Source organism: Acomys minous, assembly GCF_964271855.1.
Source record: "Acomys minous genome assembly, chromosome: 11".
NCBI classification, from domain to species: domain Eukaryota; kingdom Metazoa; phylum Chordata; class Mammalia; order Rodentia; family Muridae; genus Acomys; species Acomys minous.
The window spans coordinates 9240094-9261827 of NC_140492.1; the positions used below are offsets into that span (position 1 = coordinate 9240094).

At 36.7% G+C, this 21734-nt stretch overlaps 2 protein-coding genes and 1 long non-coding RNA gene across 3 annotated transcripts in view; 2 read left to right on the forward strand and 1 right to left on the reverse strand.

Moving 5' to 3' along the window:
• LOC311608235 overlaps positions 1–21734 on the forward strand; it is a 379567-nt gene that overhangs the window by 243604 nt on the left and 114229 nt on the right. The gene's annotated exons all lie outside the window — the stretch shown is intronic.
• Positions 3174–3658, reverse strand: LOC311608223 (keratin-associated protein 20-2-like). The gene has a single exon (XM_084800581.1). It carries the CDS (start codon positions 3609–3611, stop codon positions 3435–3437), a length of 177 nt encoding a protein of 58 aa, XP_084656707.1. The 5' UTR covers positions 3612–3658; the 3' UTR covers positions 3174–3434.
• LOC311608806 (uncharacterized protein) lies at positions 10755–16123 on the forward strand. The gene is made up of 2 exons (XM_084801442.1): positions 10755–10923; positions 15474–16123. The coding sequence occupies exons 1-2, from the start codon at positions 10802–10804 to the stop codon at positions 15823–15825; spliced, it is 474 nt and encodes a 157-aa protein (XP_084657568.1). The 5' UTR covers positions 10755–10801; the 3' UTR covers positions 15826–16123.

The following is a 21734-nucleotide window of genomic DNA, read 5'->3' on the forward strand; positions in this document are numbered from 1 at the left end:
TGTAGTTGTATTTTGAGTCTCAAAAGTCTCTATTATGAGAGCTTGGATCCAGGATGGAAAAACAAACCCAACTTAGTCATCTATTTTAAAAATTAACACCATCATGTTTATTTCTATAACTTTGTAGATGTCAAGATATTAGTTAAGGTCCATGTAGATATATGAAAGGACTTGAGATAGAATACAGTGGTATCAACGGGTAAATTTTATAATGGAATGAGAAGGGTTAAGTAGCTTGGTGTTTGAGAATCCAGGAAAGGAGGGATAACTAACACTGAGGACATTACAAGAAAGTTGTAGGAAATCTGTTTGTCACTGTAGAAGCTTCCATATAATATACATATTCTGTACACATGCACATGTCCTTCTATTAATATCTTGATCTCTACAAAGCTGCATTAATAAGCACCATGGTTTTGATATTAGAAATAGATGCATTGATCGATAGACTCTGATATACATATATTGACACACATTCATGTATTTTCCTTTTGGAAATTCATGACAAGTGAGATTCATAGATCACCAAATATTACATGCTAATGCCAGTGCTGTTTTTTCTTATTTCTAGAATCTGACACTAAGACTGTTGCTGAAGACATAGTTTAGTCACAGATCTTGGTGAGATCAAGCTTGTACTGACTTGGAAACTACATCCTGACCACTAAGATTTCTTAGTGCTATAAATTGTTTTGTATACTACTGGAAGATAAAATACTTTTTCACTTTTAAGAAACTGCAAACTCTGTGATCTCAAAAAATGACTGGTCTGTCAAAGCACATGCTCACCTCTAATAGGGATATGAAGAGCTTGGGTGCAATAAACTCCTTTCAGATTGAATTTAAGTTTCATTTCAAAAGATGCAACCAATACCTGGTACCATTATTGGGTCAAGAACCTGTGGATAGGCACGTCCTAGTTTTTAGTGGTATAATATACTTGTAGTGTTCTACTAAACAGTGTTGCTATTAAATGATGTTCCTATATCCATAGATTAGTGCACCTCTTAATGTTTGTAAGAGAAATACCTATTTACAGTTGATGATGGTTACCATAGAGATCCAAAACTGATCAAAATGCACAGACACAGACTATAGAACCATCAAATCCAAAGAGCAGGGAGTGGGAAGGGAGAGAGATAGAGAGAGAGGGGGGGGGAGAGGGAGAGGGAGAGAGAGAGAGAGAGAGAGAGAGAGAGAGAGAGAGAGAGAGAGAGACAGAGACAGAGACAGAGAGAGACAGAGACAGAGAGACAGAGAGAGAGACAGACAGAGAGAGACAGAGACAGAGACAGAGACAGAGACAGAGATATTGGGGTCAGATAGAGGAGTAGATAAAGAATATTTTAAAGGACAAAGGATCATATTTTTTTATACAGCAGCCTAGTTTCATGTATGAACTCATAAGAGTTATGAAAGCAGCTGATGCAAGACAAAGTCTCAACGTGAGGTGGGAAAGTGGTCATGAATTCCCACTTTTAACTAAGAAGCTGTTTGATTTGATAGCTGCCAGCATGTGAAGACAGTTTCTTTAGGGATGTGGTCCTTGGTAGGTCTACCACACTTCAGATCGTAGATACCAATCCTAGAGGTTATAGCCACTATAAATTAGACTTGATGAGTTAAAGGGAAAAAAGGACACAAGGTTGACCAGGAATAAAGGGTTTGTCATGAGAAAATATAGAGAATTCCATTAATTTTTTTTCAGGTTGTAATGTCACTTTAATTTTAGGATTTTCAGTAAATTCCTCACCATGTCAGTCATGTAACATTAACCTCAGACTCATTTTTCTCACTGATATAAAAAATACTTATGTGTTCTTTGGAGAACTTAGGTTAAAGCACAGGAGCACTCTGTGGTGCACAGTAGTTCCAGACATTACAGCATATTTGTACAGTTCGTATCTATATGAATGAGGAAGGTTAGTTTGAGACTGGATATGGGCAGATTGACAGTGAAGGCTCATAGAAGTCCTGATGTCTTGAAGAGCCAGCTTGGCCTCTTGCACTGAGAGAGCACATTCTTTCTTCTATGGACCTTGAATGGAACACTTTAGCCCCTCTATTAATTTGACAATGACTATCATGGTGCTACCAGATTCTCTAAGAAAACACTAAGCACTGATAACTACTGAAATGAGATACTATATATGCTAGGTGAATCCAGTTATTCTTTTTTTTTTTTCTGTTTCAAAGGCTCTGCTGTTCTTTTTTTTTTTTTTAATTTTATCCAAGTAGAGCATACAAGATTCTCTAAGAGCTAATAACATGTGGAATACATACTGAAAATTATTCTTTTCTTATTCTACTAAATGACTTAATGTGACTCCAAAAACACAAGCGAGGAAAATAAAAAAGTAAAGTCTGCTTATGCCCATCTAAAAAGTTCTGCATACCAGGATAATCCTGTACCAAGAGTGGGAAGTCAATAACAAAAACTTATATGGGATATTTACAAAAATATGAAGAAAATAAATTGATGTTATAGTTGTTAAAGAATATTCATAAATACTTTTTCAATGGAGAATCTACATATTATAACCAAGAGTTGCAATAAGTTGGTTTCTGTAGTTGTTATTATAAATATTAGAAAACAGATGCATGTTAGAGAACATACAATGTTAAGGGAAGCCAGCACATAGCTGAAATGTGTGTGGTGAACTTCCATGGAAGGATAGTCTTCCTAGAATATTCAGAGAATTAACTTGTGATAGTTCTCAAATTTTTTCATAGCCCAAAGAATTTGGTGTCAGATAAATATCTGTCTTCCTGGATTCATTGTGACATCACAATAGCAGCAATATGAAGGTAGAAATGTCTACCAATAGAAGAATGCTTAAAGAGAAAATTCTATGTCCAGTATCTTTCTCCCTCCCTCCCTCTCTGCCTCTCCCCATGTCTCTTCTTCCCCATCTCTTTCTTTCTCTGTACTTATTTTTCATTTGTCCATTCTTTCTTTGGTTCTTTTTCTCTTTCTTTCTAACTTGCTTCATTTCCCTCCTTTTTTTTTTAGCTATTTCTCTCATTTTACTTTTTTCCTTCCTACCTTCCTTCCTATCTTACTCTTTTTTTGTCCTCAACTCCTGTCATTTAGATGCAATCAATATATTTAACCAAACTGATATAAATACATAAACATTAATAACATCTTTAGGAACACTACAGAAAAACAATATTTTCAAGAAAATTGTTTATTTAAAAGCATATTTGTTCATAAAATGGGTAAGAATGCCAGGGTATTACATTTTCCAAGCCATTATGATGACAATGCATAGCCTTTCTGCAAATATTCATGCAGTAATATTGAAGATGAGGAAATAGTTGAGCATGTGTTTTGTTTAATTTTCCTCAAATAGTTTTGTACGAGTGTGGAACTTATGAAATTAAGAACTTCTGATGTGAAGACAGTTGTGATGAACAGCTGCAGAAAATCTTCAGTAGAAGCCATAGGACCAGTACCTTCTACAACAGAGTGGGCGGCAACAGCCATAACCATAGCTACCATAGCCACCATAGCCACCATAGCCACAGCCATAGCCACAGCCACATCCGTAGCCTAGGCCACCATAGCCACAGCCCAGGCCTCCATAGTATCCACCATAGTAACACATGTTGTCAGGAGTTGAGTGTTCAGAGAAAGACAAGAAGTAAGTTTCTTTAGTCTGGGTGTCACCATCTGCCAAGGGCCTTTTATACACCTGGGATGTTGTTGAGGGGAAACCACAGGCATTATAATGTCACACATCTTTGCACTATGCTTCTGAAAACATCATGAGTGTTGTGATTTTCTGAACACACAAGGCTTCATAGCTGAGATAATTGTGCTCCTATGTCAGGATCATAAAGCCAAATATAAAAATGTGTTGTGAAATTCTGGGTCTATTTTCAAGACTGACTCGTTCTATATTTATAAATGTACTCTTTGGTACAATTCAAATAAGTAAAATATTTTCTGTTTTTTAGTATTTACTTGTTTTTAAATATTCTATATAAGAAGAAGGTGTTTGTTTTGCTAATGTAGGATAAATCTTACAGGAAGAATATATTTTCTGAGTGTTGCTTATGTTATTAACTCTGTTACATAAGTATAGTTCAGATTTATTCTTAACTCAATGATTTTATGTATCACTTATTTCATGTATGTATTATTTTTATATATCCAGAAAAATCAATGAACACTTTTTGATAACAAATTATATATGTTGTTCCATGTTTTTTGTACTCCCACATGTAAGTGGTAAAGATATATCTGTTAAAAAACTCACAGTTTACTTGGCTGCTCCTTCCTCAACTTTTTAATTCTAATGAAGTTCAGAATATTTTTCCAGAAATATCATTGGATGACTACTTTTTAAAAATTTTTGTATATTTTCTAGAGCCATACCCAAGTTCCCGAACACTTAATAGTATCCACAGGCCTTGAATTCTATTCCCAGCTTTCTTCCAACCCCTGTATATAAGTGTACATACTCTATAATGGACTCAATAGAGCTAAGCCTCAGTTTGAATCTGAACTATCTATCTATCTATCTATCTATCTATCTATCTATCTATCTATCTATGTATATATCATCTATGCATCCATATAAATCTTCAGAGCTAATTTTGTCAACTGTACATTACTTAAAGCCTTAATATATGCAATCATAATGGGTGTTTTGATAGAGAAGGTTCACAGTTACAGAAGATATCTTATATGAGCAATTAAAGTAGAACTCATTAACAGATGTTAACTCTAGTCTTTCAAAATATTTGGTTCAGCTCATGTTGATATATAGTAGTGAAGAAAGGTTCAGGTCTGTGAAAATAACCTTTATGTCCTCTTCATCAAGATTGCCCAATTTTACTATTTACAGCATCTATTGCTCATTTCATTGTATATTCTGCCACTTCTATCATTTACTGATGTCATCCTGTATCACAAACCTACAAATGTTACTATCCCTCATGTGGGTTTCATAGAGGCATCACATTGACTTTCCAAAATTAAAATTTTCCAAAATTAAAATTGTGGGGCTCCTCCCACAAATCTCTGGGGTTTTCACTTGTTTCCACTTGCCTTCAGACTGTGGCAACTCCTTCCTTCCTTCCCTCTTTCCTTCCTTCCTTTCTTCCTTCCTTCCTTCCTTCCTTCCATCCTTCCCTCTCTCCTTCCCTCTTTCTTTTTATTATTCTCTCAAATATTACACCACAACTGCAGTTTCCCTTCCATCCTCTCTTCCTAGTCCCTCCCCCATCATCTCCCTCTCCCCAAGACAGACTCCTCCATTTCCCTTCAGAAAAGGGCCAGTATTCAAAGGACACCAACCAAACTTAACATACCATGCTGCAATAAGGCTAGGCACATTCCTTCATATTAAGGGTGGAATGGGTAACTCAGTAGAAGGAAAAGGGTCTCAAAAGCAGGCAAATAAGTCAGAGACAATCCCAGTCTCACTGTTAGGAGTCCCACAAGAACACCAAGTGTCAAAACCATAACATGTATGAAGAGGACCTAGGTCAGACCCACCCAGGCTTCCCGATTGTCACTTCAGTCTCTGTGAGCCTGTGTGTGTGTGTGTGTGTGTGTGTGTGTGTGTGTGTGTGTGTGTGTGTTGTCCTTGATTGCTTTGTCTCCTGCAGTACTCTTTCCCCTCTTCCATAGGGTCCATAGAGAAATAGGATCATTTTTCATTTTTTTCTCTGTTGAGAACAGAGATGTAGACATTGAATGATGTATGGTACTGAGAGATATTTGTTCATAGTATTCTAAAGCAGCAAAAAATTTTAAAAATTTTTTTAAAAGAACAACTATAGTATTTTACATGTCATTTACTACCAGGCTTGGGGTCATGTGACCAAAGAAGAGTTCCTTGGAAATATAAAGGGTAAATATAAAGAGTAAGGCTTAGCCACCACAGGGCACATGCAAATTATTCTGCTGGTAATCTTTTGCATGTATTTTGTAATGTACTATAGTATTTTTATATTTGACTCAGGATAGTTTATTCATCAATCTTATTCTAATTGAAGAAAGTTATCCAATTGAAGTGATGTATGTAAATCACACGGCAGTGCTTTTCTTATAGTGACAGAAGGGTTCAATGAAGGATGGGCTATGGTTGATCTGAGCCTTATGCTCTGTAGTGATGAATTGAGTCACCTCATTACCCACCACACAAACTGATTCCATACATGAGAACAAAATATGCATTCTCTAAATGCATGTGCTTATATCTAGAAAGTTTTCTCTTAGCTGCTCGGAGTTGCATGGCTTAGGGATTGACTTAATTGAGGTGATGAGGAGAGAGAAATGTCAGGCATACATAGGCACATATAGAGAAAATATGGAACTGTGTGGGCCCTATTCTCTGACTGATACTCAACAACAGCTGCTGAGATAGCATGTCAGAGGAGGAGATAGATAGCTTATCTAGGTGGGGAGCAGTCTCCAGTCTCAGATGTCAGAGACACAGTGTTACTTTCTGCACACACTGTCAACATCTGCTCTTGTACCAGGGCAGGGCCTTATCATTCCTCCGAGCCTGGCCCAGGGAAAGCTTTGTTGTTCCTATGGATCTGAGGCACTGTGATCATTGATGACATGGGTGTGTTCATGATCATAAAATACACATTCACTCAGGAGTTCAACCACTCCTGCATCTAATTGTAAAAAAAAATACATGAAGGTGAAATGTGCATTAACCAGAGAAAATTGAAAAATGCAAGATGAAGGTTTCCAATATAACTTTTATTTAAATAAAACAAAATTTTGTCTTTGAAGCTGTTTAGTTTCAACAAATGCCAAAGTGAGACCTTCTCAAATTGTAACATTTTTATGAATGCTAAAATATTATATAGGAAACATGTTAGGTCTGAAGCACCATGTGTTATAAATAACATAGCACTACAATGTTTTGTTTTTACTGTTCAGCAAGGCAAATAAGTTATTTATGTCATGGGTGGACATTAAGAAAGTGCAGAAGGCAGTAGGAGAGGCTTCTATAGGCTGAGCAGCTCCAGAAGCTCCTCAGTAGAATCTTCTACAGCAACATGGGGACAGATCTCATATCCATACCTGCCACAGCCATAGCCCAGGCTGCCATAGCTCAGCCCAACGTAGTAGCATCCATAATGCCTCGTAATTTTGAGAGTAGAAAAGCTTAGCTGAGCAGATTCCAAACTTCTTTGTGAATGCCACCAGCTGCCTATGACATCTCAAGACTTTCCATGGCCTGAAAATCAAATGACAGCCAGGTTTCAACCTCATGCTTTACATGAACTCACATTTTAAGGATGCACAGTTTATTAAGAACACAGATGTTTTCATAGTTAAGAATCCTCTTGACATTATGTCGGAGTCTCAATAACCCAAAGAGAAACAGGAAAATGTGTGACATATAAATTCCCAGTCATGAAATGCCATGCTCTTGTTAGCCTAATTTCTATGACAAATTGCACTGGAGGCAAATTCTTCTCATGCTTTTTACTCCATTAAAAATTTTTTTTTATTAATTTATTCTTGTTACATCTCAATGGTTATCCCATCCCTTGTATCCTCCCATTCTTCCCTCCCTCCCATTTTCCCCTTATTCCCCTCCCCTATGACTGTTCCTGAAACCTACAAGTAGAACATTATGATAGGCAGATTTGGGCCTAGGGGTCCCGCTCAAACTAAGGCACCAGCCAAGGACAATACAGGCAGTAAACTTTAAACCCCTACCCAGATCTAGACAATGGTCAGAACAGTCTCCACACTTGAGTGGAGAGTGGGATATGACTTTCTCATGTACTCTGGTGCCTCACCTTTGACCATGTCCCCTGGAGGGGGAGACCTGGTGGCAATCAGAGGAAGGACAGCAGGTTACCGAGAAGAGACTTGATACCCTATGAGCATTTACTCCATTTTTTAATACACTTTTCATTTCACAGCAAGATGTGCATTTAGGATTTATTAGTGTCTCTGAATGGAGTTCATGACTAGAGACATTAATGTAGTTACAAAGTTACCAATATACCTATTTACCATTAATGCATAAATAATTGTGTTCTCTAGATAAGTACTTGCCATGGTTATTTTATGCATAATGTCTGTAATTGCCTTTGTTGTCTTACTCTCATTTCTTTCATCTTGAAATTTGTTAGGCAATATCTTACTAGTTGGTACCTAGGTGACTTTACTACTGAACTATGGGATTCCAAGTACATCTTTGTTAGTGATTCTAAAAATACGTGCTTCCTCTGTTGTATAAATGGAGAACTTTGTAAATCTTAATACCACATTGCTGTCTGTGTTCTGTTCAAGACTGAGATATTGATCACGTCTCAATTCCAATCCAAGTACAGATTTGAGATTTTCCACATCTACTTACATAGATCTAGTGTCTTTATTAGCATTTTTTTGATGCTCTTGAGAATCTAAAAGTCAAAGGTAGAGAACAAGGGTCAACCTATGGCCAGGCACTAGAGTTGGCAGACTCACTTATAGGAGACAGTGCTGCCTATTACACATGTAACTTTCCTATTACATAAGGTCTACTGTTTCCTAAGAAACATTATTTTGCATGTTTTTTGTTTTAGTGGATATTGTTCTTCTTTTTTTCAGGATGAACATAAAATGTATATTTTGTGTTAAACATTAGCAATGAACAATATGAACATGAATTCAATACAAAAGCCATAAGCCAAAACGAAATTTAATGAGGGAAGTAAAAAGTACAAAATAATATGAAATAATCCAATCTTTTTGCTTGTGTGTGGCAGAGGTTCATATTGGTAAATTGGAGTCTTCAGACGCTCTACAGTTTCACCATAGTCTATGCCATAATCTCAGTTGGTATTGTAGAAATGTTAAGAGTTACTTTAGGATTTATTTGCATATTTAAGAGAAACAACAGCTAAGACAACAATGAAAAAGAATAAAGTCAGAATCTTTGCAGCTCTCAACTTTAAAAGAGTATAAGACTAATAGAGTTAGGGGTTTGTTAGTTTAGAACAACAATATACTACTGACTTAGAATTCAACCACATTAGATGTATTATTAATTGATTTTCATGAAGAAAATTTGATGGAGAAAGAGAATAATCTTTTAAAGCAATAATACTGCTATGTTTAGATATTCTTGTAGAAAATTCATTAGTGTTATTATTATATTTATGGTTTTGATTTCTTTTTTAGTTAAATCTTTTGCTAGGAAAAGTACACATTAACAAGTCTTATATGTGAATATACAATTGAATAATGGAATGAATATCCTAAATTTAGCCATAAAATGTCCCATGCCTAAGTTTTATAGACTCACATACCAGAAACATTCTGCTTTGTGGTAAAAATGTAGTAATATGATCTTCTTGAAGAGCCCAAATAGTATATTTCCTATTGGCAGCTGTTCACTTTCCTCTCCTCTTTCTTTTCTCCTACATGTATGTACTGACAGGTGGCTACACGCCCCAGTTACCTGCTGGGAGCGTCTGTGCCAGATTCTTCATCTACAAGTCTTAGAAAGACTCAGAGCTACAAGGTTGGCAGATGCTACATCATTTTATTTCTTTTTTTCTTTCTTTCTTTCTTTCTTTTTTTTTTTTTTTTTTTTTTTTTTTTGGTTTTTCGAGACAGGGTTTCTCTGTGTAGCCTTGGCTGTCCTGGACTCACTTTGTAGACCAGGCTGGCCTCGAACTCACAGTGATCCGCCTGCCTCTGTCTCCCGAGTGCTGGGATTAAAGGCGCGCGCCACCACCGCCCGGCTTCATTTTATTTATATTAGTAAAAATTACATGAGCTTTGTCAAATGTTCTTTTTTTTAAAAAAGTATTTTATGTTTCCAGCAGCTGTGAATTCATGTAGAAGTCCTAATGTGATTCTCAAAGCTTCCTTAGTCAAATAAAACAGCAATGGATTTGATAAATCAAATGAGCTTCGACCTACGATTGAATATGTATTTATTTATCTGGGCTAAGCCATCATGTTCTAAAAATAACATCTTTTCTTAATCAAATCTTACAAATGCAATGTAAAATTGTATGTAGCAATGCAGTCATGTGTGTGAGGAATCACTGAAACACTTCTGCACAGAAACATGAGAGACAGTTCAATGATAATCTGTATTGAAGCAGTAACATAAACGTTGGACAGGAGAATGGTACCCAAAGTGATGGTAGAAAATAAGTGTCCATGACTTATGGAAACATAAATGTACAAATTACCACAAAAAACACTTTCATCATATTAATTTTAATTGTTCTTAAAAGATAAGCCTAAGAAAGAGATACCCCAAATAAGTCTATATTTAATGAAAGTACTTTCAAAACGGAGAAAAGGAAATGTGCCACACCCCCCATCAAAAAAAGCTTAAATGGAGTTAACTATCCTAACGGCTTCTATCATCTGATGAGATCTATTGAAAGTAAATTTAGAGAAAACTAGAGTGTTAAAAATGGAAAAAGTACTTTGTTTATTCAAAATAATTCTAAATCATTTGTCTTTTGAGAATTTCAGAAGTGTGTACTGAGTTTATATCGTTGTGACCTGTTTTCTGTCCTCTCTGATTCCTCCCATGCCCAACCCCTTTTTAAAGTCTTATGATTTGACTATGGGATTCTGATATAGGAACACAATTATCTCAGCTATGCGGCCTTGTGTGTCCAGAAAACCACAACATTCTCAGGGTGTTTTCGGAAGTATACTGCAGAGATGTGTGATGCTGCAATGCCTGTGGTTTCCCCAACAACAACCCAGGTGTATAAAAGGCCCTTGGCAGATGGTGACATCCAGACTCAAGGAACCTACTTCTTGTCTTCCTCTGAACACTCCACTCCCGACAACATGTGTTACTATAGTGGATACTATGGAGGCCTGGGCTGTGGCTATGGTGGCCTAGGCTATGGCTATGGCTGTGGCTATGGTGGCTATGGTTATGGCTGCTGCCGCCCACTCTGCTGTAGAAGGTACTGGTCCTGTGGCTTCTACTGAGGAAGTTCTGTAACTGTACAACTCAATTTTCTTGACATCACAAGTTCTTAAAATAATCTTAAATTAAAACCTTATACTAAACTCTCTGAGGAAAAAATAATCCAAATACAACATGCCCAGAATGCAAAGAAGAATTTCAGTATCTTCATAATGACTTTGAAAAATGAGACCCCACTGGATTACCTATTGTATTAAAGTAACTTACTTTTAAATAAACTATTTAATTAAACTTATTGGTTACTTTGGTTTTATTTAATAATTTCCATCAGTATAGACTCTCTCTCTCTCTCTCTCTCTCTCTCTCTCTCTCTCTCTCTCTCTCTCTGTGTGTGTGTGTGTGTGTGTGTGTGTATGTGTGTGTGATGAGTAGGAAGTGAGGGAGGAGTAAGAAAAGAAGGAGAGAGGGAAGCATTGCCTTTGAACATTCATCTATGGATAGATATTTGGGTTGTCTTTACATCTTTCTTATAATGAGTAATGTCACAATGACATTGGTAGTAGAGATATTTTCATGAAGACAAATCCTTTTTGTTTTCTAGATAAATTTAAGAAGTGTCACATATTAGTTCTATGATTATTGGAGGAAGCGTTTCCACACTGTTTGCTGTGATGGCTGTCATTGTACATATTTTCAGAGGAGAGCATTCACTTTCTTTCAGATGTTCCCTAACAACCATTTTCTTTCTAACAGCCATTTTATTAACAGAGATTCACTACAGTGTCATTATGTCATTGATTTGTAATTTTGAGATATTAGTGAAATTAAACTTTATTTCACTGTTTAATCATCCTTACAATTTTTTTGATAAATATCTATTCCAAATTCTGAAACTGGCAGTTTACTCCCATGCTGTTCCTACAACTGTTGCACCAGTTGGTGTGCAGGGTAGCTATTGTGCAGATTTACAGCTGCATAGGACCCATCTTTTCCCTAATGTAGACTACACAGAAAGTTCCAGAACTAAGGAAGCTAAGCAGTAGAGGTAAAGTTTGCACACAGTTGCCTGATTGAATTTTCTAAGTTCTATGATTCACGAAGTTTATGTCTTCAGCAATAAAGTCCTATCAAGTCTTAGAAGTTAAAGAAGAGGATTGACAAAAGTCTGCAATTTGGGAAGTCTACAGATCTCTATAGCCAACAGTTTTGAGAAGAGTAACTCATTCTTCAGTGGGCCTTTTATTTCTTAACTTTAAAAAAATCTTATCCTTAGTTACTTCCTTTCTTGCCACCCTTTTCACCATTCCTGTTCTATTTTTCTGCTTTACGCATTTTAACTATTTTATTCTAGCCTACTTTCTTCAAAGCTCTACATCACTCCCCTGACACTGTATGGCCACTCAGTAATTTCATAGTCTCTATAGAGCTATAGAAATAAAAATGTCACGGTGCTGGCAAAACAACAGACACATTGACTATGGAATCTGATAGACAAAAAGAGTAGGCAAAACACTACAACTCATTGGTACAGGAGAGGCTTTCAGACTAGAAAACCAGAAGTACAGTTGGCAAGGACAACTACTGACATGATAACTCATAAACCTGTAGCTTCTGTACAGCAAAGAATACCATTATTTGAGAGAAGAGGTATCCCATATAATGGAAAAATCTTTAATGGCTCTACTTCCAATGGAAGCTTAGTGTCTGATGTACACAAAGAACTCAGAAACCCAAACATCAAGAATCAAACTACTTAGTTACAAAATAGGACATGGAACTAAACGTATCTCAAATGCTGAACTATAAATGCATGAGAAATATTTTTTAAATGTTTAGCATTGTTAGCAATCAGGGAAATGCAAGTGAAAACTACGTTGAGATTCCTTCTTACTTCAGTTAGAATGGTTAGATAAAAAAACACAACTGACTACAAATGCTGGTGTGAATTTGGAGAAAGGAAACACTTATTTGAGACTGGTGAGAGTTCAAACTGGCTCAGCCATTATAGAAATCAGCATGGAAGTTTCTCCAACATCTAGAAAGAGATCTGCTATATGATTGAGCTATACTAGGCTTGGCTACACATACAAAGGACTCTACATCTAACTACAGAAATGTGTGCTTATTCGTATTTATTGTTGCCCTGTGCACAGGATCCAGGAAGTATGAGCAGCCTAGTTGAACACCGACAGATGAATGGAGAGTGAAATGTGTTGTATTTACTCAGTGTGTTATTACTTAGCTGTTAAAGAAAAATCAAGTTATTCAATTTTCAGATTGAATATATTGAATAGAAAAATTGAATGGATAGAGCTGAAAGTATTCATTTTGAGTGAGGTAACCTAGACCCAGAAAGTTGAATGTCAAGTGTTTTCTTTCATTTGTGACTGTTAGCTTTGAATTTTCATATATGTGAGTTTATTGGGAATATCCCAGGCAATTTCATACAAGTTTTGTGGGTTGAAGTTTATTTCTTTCATTTAAATTTTTATTTTTTATACAGTACTTGGTTTCAGATATAGGATCTTTCTTCATATCTATATATGCAAGAATGCTTTTGTTGAATGACAATCATAATTATATCATTGGCAATAGTTGTGGGTCAAAACGATTTCAGGTTAACAGCTGTAAAATCAGAGGGAAATAGTTTACTCACAGAACATACAATAGATATATTTACTGTGATGTGATCTCATTTACATATATATTTTTGTATAACTCCCTGAAATAAATGTGTTTATTAGATATGTTTATTTTGAAAAGTTCAAACCAAACAGAACTAAGCCTTCCAATGAAGGCTTGAACCATTAATATAAATATTCCACCCTTCACCTAGAAAGTGAGACAAAGAAAGTGCATGTGTCTTATTTGATCATTTTTATTTTTTTATTTTTTAAAATATATTTTATTAATTTATTCATATTACATCTCAATTGTTATCCCATCCCTTGTATCCTCCCATTCCTCTCTGCCTCCCGTTTTCCCCCTACTCCCCTCCCCTATGACTATGACTGAGGGGGACCTCCTCCCCCTGTATATGCTCATAGGGTTGATCATTCTTAAATTGTCTGTACAATTGTTCTTTAGAGGGGACAGTACACAGCATTGCATCTAACATTTTATGCATACAAGACAAAGTTCCCTTCACTGAAGCTATTCATGGAAATGGATTTTCAGGTGTGTGTGTGTGTGTGTGTGTGTGTGTGTGTGTGTGTGTGTGTGTGTGTGTTGGTGTAGTAGTAGTAGCAGCAGCAGCAGCAGCATTAGGCACAACTACATAAGTAGTGGATGGGTGAGTGTGTGTAGAGCCAGGGAGGAATTTGTCCTGTTCTTGCTCTGCAAACTTAATTCCCATGAGATGGACTTTCTTCACTACCCAGCAGCCAGTGAGCATTAGGAGTTCTCCCATTTCTTATCCCTACAGCACTGATGTGAAGATATGGGGATTTTTTACATAGGTGCAAAGGATCTGAACTAGGTGCTTATGTGTTCACAGCAGCTGCTCTAACTTGCTGATCTATCTCTCCAGCTGTCTGTTAAACTGATAAGGTGATGACACTGCTCTCCTGCAAACCATGTGTGCTCTGGTTATAAAACAATAAAAGACTAACCAAAGTTGACTTTGGGTTACCCACACAATTGCAGTGCATCTCACAGTGACATCAATAATACCACTGCATGGGATCACAAAGAGAAACATGGAGCATATGCAGTTTCTGCACATAAAGTGGTATTTTATTTTCTGATGATTTTAAATAACATTCAGGAGAACAGTGTGCTCAGGAATGCCATCAAATTGCAAATACCATAACCAACAATTAACTTACTGTTCATGGGACATGTGGAAGAAATGTACTCCTCTAGGAAAGATTGACTCCAAATAACAGAACAAAATAACAGGAAAGAAAACACAAAGACATTTCATCGGGTAATGAAAAGTGAACACATGTAAAAATGAGAAAGCAGAAAACTATTTAATGAAATATAATCTGACATAATTATATCATGCATTCTTTTGACTAAATAAAAACTCGCTCAAAGATTTTTCCTGCATATGGACTTTATTTATTTATAATAAACTACATACCATAAAAACAGTAAAGAAACAATCAGGAAAGACATGTGAAGATTATATTAAAAATGTTTAACTCATTTGCATTTGGGAAAATTGAAGAAAATACTTTCTATCCTGTGTAGATGAGTCTAAAGTTTAGAACTAAATCATTCTCTGTTGTATCTTGTGTATATCAACTTTAAAAAACCCAACATTCTAGACATTAAAATACTGCTTGCCTATACTTCTTACTAAAGTATAAGAAGTATTTTTATGCCTTTTCATTTCTCTTATGAGGTTATAGTTTCAGTTAGGCCTAAGTCGTTTATGATTTAAGAAACTGTTTTAAGGTCTAGAAAACTGGATTTTTTAAAGTCAATAACTACAAGATATGGCAGAATGATTTAGGCTCAAAGTTTTAACAACTGAATCAGGATGCGCAATTTGACCACGGGATCCTGATGGAGCACAATTATGTCAGTTATGCTGCTTTGTGTACTAATAAATCATGGCACTCGTGCTGCCTTCTGAAGCACACTGGAGATATTTGCCTGTGGCATTTTGCTAACAACTGCTCAGGTGTATAAAAGGCTGTTGATGAGTGGTGGCCTCCAGACTCAAGGAACTTACTTCTGCCTTCAACTGATCACCAGTAGTAATTCATTGCTACTTACTGACACCATGTGTTACTATGGCAGCTACTGTGGAGGCCTGGGCTATGGCTATGGTGGTCTAGGCTGTGGCTATGGCTGTGGCTGTGGCTGTGGCTATGGTGGCTATGGTGGCTATGGTGGCTATGGTGGCTATGGTGGCTATGGTGGCTATGGTTATGGCTGCTGCCGCCCTCTGTGCTGTAGAAGGTACTGGTCCTATGGCTTCTACTGAGGAATTTTTGCAGCTTCCCAGCCTGTTGGCTATAACCTGCTGTCTTACTGGAAGTGCCTACAAGTTTCCTCACATCAGAAATTCCTAATTTCAAATTTCCAATTATTCTAAACAGCGTGAGTGCAACAGTCCCATCTTACTTCTCACCTTCAGTTGGACTGGATGAGAGCTTGCAGAGAAGTTATTTATTGTCTACATAATCTCTTGTAAAATGTGAGCCAATTGGACTGTCAACTTTAGTGTAAAAAAGTGCTGTTCAATAAAATATTTCATTGAGAATATATTTCTTATACTTGCATTTAAATGCCTCCATCTTTCTGAGATGTATGTCTATGAATTTGTGTCTAGTTTGTCACGTACATGAAGTTGTTTTTGGATAAATGGCAGAGGAATAGCAGAGGGAGAGGGAGGAGATAACAAAAGTAGGAGGAGAAGGAGATATTTCTTTTCAACACACATCTATCAAGAGACATTTGGGATGTTCGCTTATTTTTTCTTTATTATTAAGCAATACAAAATTGACTTTTATTTATAATTAATTATGCTTCATTTTACTATTAAATAGAATTGAGGTTGATGAAGTGTTATTTCCTCCACTTTTTAAGATTTATTTTTGTTTTTGTTTTCATTAGGTTTTTTTTTTTGAGAATTCTATACAGTATAATTTAATCACATTCACTTTGAACCCTTCTCTACCCATCCAACTTTGTACACTCTTTTAAAACAAAACAAAACAAAACAAAACAAAACAAAACAAAACAAAACAAAACACCCTTAAGATCAAATAGAGTTTGTTCTGCCCATGTAAATTTAGTTATATGGCCATCCACTGCAGCTGAGTCTACCCACCAAGGACTGCATCCTTAAAGGACACTGACTCCTCTTCTTCAGAAACCATCAACTATCAATAGATACTTATCTGAGGGTGAGAATTCATGACCACTTCTATCTCCATGCTGGGATTTTGTTAAGCATCAGTCTAAGGAAGTCTTGTGAATGCTGTCTCAGCTGCTGTAAATTCATATGTACACCTTTCCTGCCTTGTCCAGAATATGTAATTTCCTGACACTCACACACCACTTTATGAACTACAATCTTTCTATTGCCCTTCTTCTTCAACTGTCTTTGATAGTTGGGAAGATAGGCTGTGGTAAACATGTCGTGTTTGCGATAGGCATCCTAGTCTCTTGTTTTCTGTACTATGATAATTTGTGAGTCCGTCTGTGTTAATCAGAAAAGAATGTTTCCATGATTAGAGTTGAGAGTGCACTAACTTATGGATATAGTGATAAGCCATCAATAGTCATTACACTCACATTGTTTCTATCATGGGAAACATCTTGATGAATTTGGTAGTTGCAGTTGTAACTTTGAGACTAAATTCTTTTGTCTGCTAGTTAAATTTTCAGAACTACCGTAAGTAAGTTCTATGACTATTTGGGCAGTAGTCTACACCAGTGGCTTCTGCAGTGGCTGTCATCATGTACATCCTCAGCGATCTCCAGAGGATTTTTTTCCTTCATGTGTTCTCTAACACCCATTTTCGCCCTATAGCCATTTCACTAGGGGGAGTCAGCTGATGTTGTCACACACAGGCTCTTTTCCACCTTTTGAATTATTTCCTTGTGAATTTCATACAGTATATTTCGATCACATTCACCCCAACTGCTCCCATATCTACTTTTCCCTTCCCTCGCAACCCAGCTTTGTGTGTGTTTTTTTTTAATTCAATAAGTGTCATGTGTACTGCCCATATAGTCATGGTTATGTGTCCTTCACTGGAGGGTGAAGGGGCTGAATCCTTTAAGAAACCAACTCTTCCAATGCCATCAGCCTTCAAATTGCCAGTAGCTCTTTATGTGTAGGTAGACTTTACACTTGCCTCAACTTTTTGTGATGGCGTTCTGTCAGGCATGTGTCTTGCATGTGCAGCTTCACCTGCTGTTGACTGATATGTGAAGTTGCTCTGCCGTGTCCAGAGAAGTTTCCTTTTTATCCATCTACAGATTTTGGCTCCTAGAACTTTTTTGTTCCTGCCATAGTAATCTTTGAACCTTGGGGAGAGAATATTAATATAGATATCTCACTTACACTGGCACATTCTGCTGTGTGTTATCTGTTGCACCTTGGCATGGGTCTCTGTGTTGTTAGATACCAACAAAAGAAGTTTCTCTGAAAAGAATTTAGAGATGTACTAAATTATATGAATAATGATGACATTGAGAGTCAATTTAATATCATGATCGTTTAGTAGAGTAATAGTACTAGACTCTTCCTTAGGGGCTATGACCTATCTAGCCACAGGTTCTTAGCTGCAATAACAGCTCAATTGTTTAGGAGTTAAGATGTTTTTAGGTCTAGATAGGTGTTCTAAGTTGATAATGACAATATGTGATGGAGGTTGATTTACATTCAGAAATTTAGATGCACCAAGATAGGAAAGACGTCTTCAAGGCTGTGAAATACAAATAGCCAAAACACTAAGAATGTGACATTTATATAAATACTGATTGTGTCATGGTTCTTCTTGCCATAGATAATACACACACACACACACACACACACACACACACACACACACGCACACACACATTTAATAATATTAAAGTATGTGTACAAAAATAAAATAATTAAAAAAATTAGTAGCCCTCCTGCATACAAATGACAAACTGGCTGATAAAGAAATTAAGAAAACAACACCCTTCACAATAGCCACCAATAATTTAAAATACCTTGCTGAACTTTAACCAAGCGAGTGAAAACCTGTATGACAGGAACTTTAAGACTCTGAAAGAAAGATACTGAAGAAGATATCAGAAGGTGGGATGATTTCCCATGTCCATGGATTAGTAAGATTAACACATTAAAAATGGCCATCTTCCCACAAGCAACTTGCAGTGTCAATGCAATTCCTATCAAAATTCCAATGCAATTCTTTACAGAATGTTAAAGAGCAATTCTCAACTTCATATGGAAAAACAAAAAATTCCAAGATAGCTAAAACAATCCTGTACAATAAAAGAACTGGAGGTGCCACCATCTCTGACTTCAAGCTGTACTACAGAGTAGTGGAAATGAAAACCACATTGTATGTCTTTAATTTTCTTTATTGATATCTCATAATTTCTTATTCACTGCTTTGCTAAATATTACTGAAAATAACATTTTAAGTAACAATGTCCTTTATCACATGTTCTTGTTCATCCACAGGTACAATAGACATTTTTAAGTTTCTTATTATACAAATATGAAAATCTTTAAAAACTTGTGTTATAATAAGACAAAAACTGATCTAAATCTAGCGCTCTAAATAGGAGCTGCATAACAGCCTCTAACTATGTCTCTGAAAGGGTTACATTACTCTGTTCCCAAGTGAAACATACTCCACAGCGTTTTCTGAAAACAACCCCACATTATTTCCTCCCTTTCCACTTTCTTTTATTTGCCACTAGAACTAGGAACTTCCTCTCCTAGGATCTTTTCTTAGAAGCACTTCATGATAAATATTCCAATAAAAGGCTCTTGGCCAAAATTGAACAAGATTGGCTAAAGGAGGAGAAAGCTGTATTATCTAAGAAAAGTAGAGGGGCCACATGGCACTTTGGAATATGTTAGCTTTTACCTAAATCACTGGTCAGTCCCTAGTATCCCTGCACCTTTTTTAGCCTCTAACTCACTGAAGCAGAGGACTTCTGTCCAGTGAAGGAGACATATTTTACTGTGTTCTTTCCCTCCAGAATTTCTTGTAATAAAGCATTCCTTTTCTAAATCACTGCTAATGTTTTCCTATTTTCTTCTAAGTTCAATTAGCATCATGTTGACATGCACATACTAGTATTGATGCTATACACTATATGAATCTGCAAACTAATGCCAGAATTTTAATTATGTTGCAAAGCTAAATTTTTTGATTTCCTTAGAGATTGCATTTTAAAGTGCTTAATTAAATAGTTGTCGATGAAAATATTTATGTGGTAGAAGGAAATAACAACCATTCCAGGCATGCAAATGCAAGGAATGTGTTGGCATCAAACATATTAAAATGTATGCTGAAAGGAATTCATTACATGGAAAGAAAAGCATTTCATTTGAAAACACAATTAAGATTGAGGAATAAGGAAGTGGTGACCATCACAGCAAATACTGATCAATACTGTCCATGAAAAGCATCCTCCTCCCCTTCATCTCTGTGGAGTACCAGACTATATGTACAACCAAGGGCATGGTGTAGTACAATAAAAGATAAAGTTTTCTAGAGGCAGTTGAGTACTTTAAGGCTGTAGGATTACATGAATGATAAAATGCTAATTTATACGTTATAATATAAAAAGAACAACATTTTATTCTTTTTTGTAAAATTTATTATTTTTACTTTGAAATTTTTTATCATGTTTCTTTTGTACAGCAATAAGACAATTTTCTTTTTTAACTCTTATAAATGTATGTATGTATGTATGTATGTATGTATGTATGTATGAATGTATGTATGTATGTATGTATGTATTTGTCATACTCCATTCCTTTTCGTCTACCAGTCCCTCCCTCCGTCCCTCCCCCACATCCCACTCCCCTAGTCCTCAGAAGCGGGAAGTCTCTCGTCCCATTCATCCCAGCTCATCGTGTCATATCTGGACTGAATGTGTCCCCTCTCCCCCTATAGCCTGGCAAGGCAGTCCCAACCAGGGGGAGGTAATTAAAAAGCTGGCAAGAGACTCCATGTCAGAAAGAGGCCATGTTACCCTTACTGAGCTACCCATCAGGTACATCTTTGTAAGGGGTCTAGTTAAAGTCCATGACAAGTCCTTGGTTGGTGCTCCAGTCTTGTCAGAACCTTCTGGGCCCTGGTTAGTTGGCTCTGTTGATCTTCTGAAGCTTCTGTCACCTCCAGGTCATTTTCTCCTTCCCTTCACTTTTCTGCAAGGCCTCCTATGTAGCACCTAATGTTTGCCTGTTAGTCTCAGCATCTGTTTTGAGGCACTGCTTGTTCAAGCCTCTCAGAGGATATCTCTGTTTGACTCCTCTCTGCAAGCATAACAGATTATCCTTGAGAGTGTCAGGGGTTGGTTCTCTCCCATGGGGTAGGTCTCTGGTTGAGCTAGGCATTATTGGATGTTCCCTCAATTTCTGCTCTATCTGCCTTATCTTTATCCCAGCACATCTTGTAGTCAGAATGAATTTTAAGTTGAAGCTTTGTGAATGGGTTGGTGTTTCCCTCCCTGTACTAGGAGACTTAACTAGTTAGAAGGTGCCATCTTCATTCTCTATGGCCCCTGCTACAAGCAGTCTCTGCTAGAGTCCCCCTCATGTCCTCCCAGGAGCCTGCCCTAACTTAGGTCTCTAGCTTGTTGCAGAGATGACCCCGCCTAGGTTCTTTTTTTTTTTTTTCCTCCACAGGAGGGTGTGAAGAAAGGAGAACACTCCTCTGTTGCTGGTGGGAGTGAAAACTTGTAAAACTACTTTAGAAATTGATCTGGCACTTTCTCAGAAAATTAAAAATAGTTCTATCTCAGGACCCCACTATACCACTCCTAGGCATATACCCGAAAGATGCTCCCCCATACAACAAGGACATTTGCTGAACTATGTTCAGAGTAGCTTTATTTGTATTAGCCAGAATCTGGAAACAAACCAGATGTCCCTCAACTGAAGAATGGAAAAAGAAACTGTGGTGCATTTACACAATGGAATACTACTTGGCTATTAAAAACAAAGAAATTGTGAAATATTAGCCCAGACCCAGAAAGACATGCATGGTCTATACTCACTCATAAGCAGATACTGGCATTCATGCACACACACACACACACACACACACACACACACACACACACACACACACACACACTACATATATACTGAATAAATATATGTAATAAAATTATTTTACTAAATAAGCAAATGTAAAAAAT

Coding starts and splice junctions, on each gene's coding strand:
- LOC311608223 (XM_084800581.1), bottom strand. CDS start 3,611: ATGTGTTACTATGGTGGATACTATGGAGGCCTGGGCTGTGGCTATGGT.
- LOC311608806 (XM_084801442.1), top strand. CDS start 10,802: ATGTGTTACTATAGTGGATACTATGGAGGCCTGGGCTGTGGCTATGGT. Junction 10,924..15,473: donor CGCCCACTCTGCTGTAGAAG/GTACTGGTCCTG, acceptor TGCCTTCTGAAG/CACACTGGAGATATTTGCCT.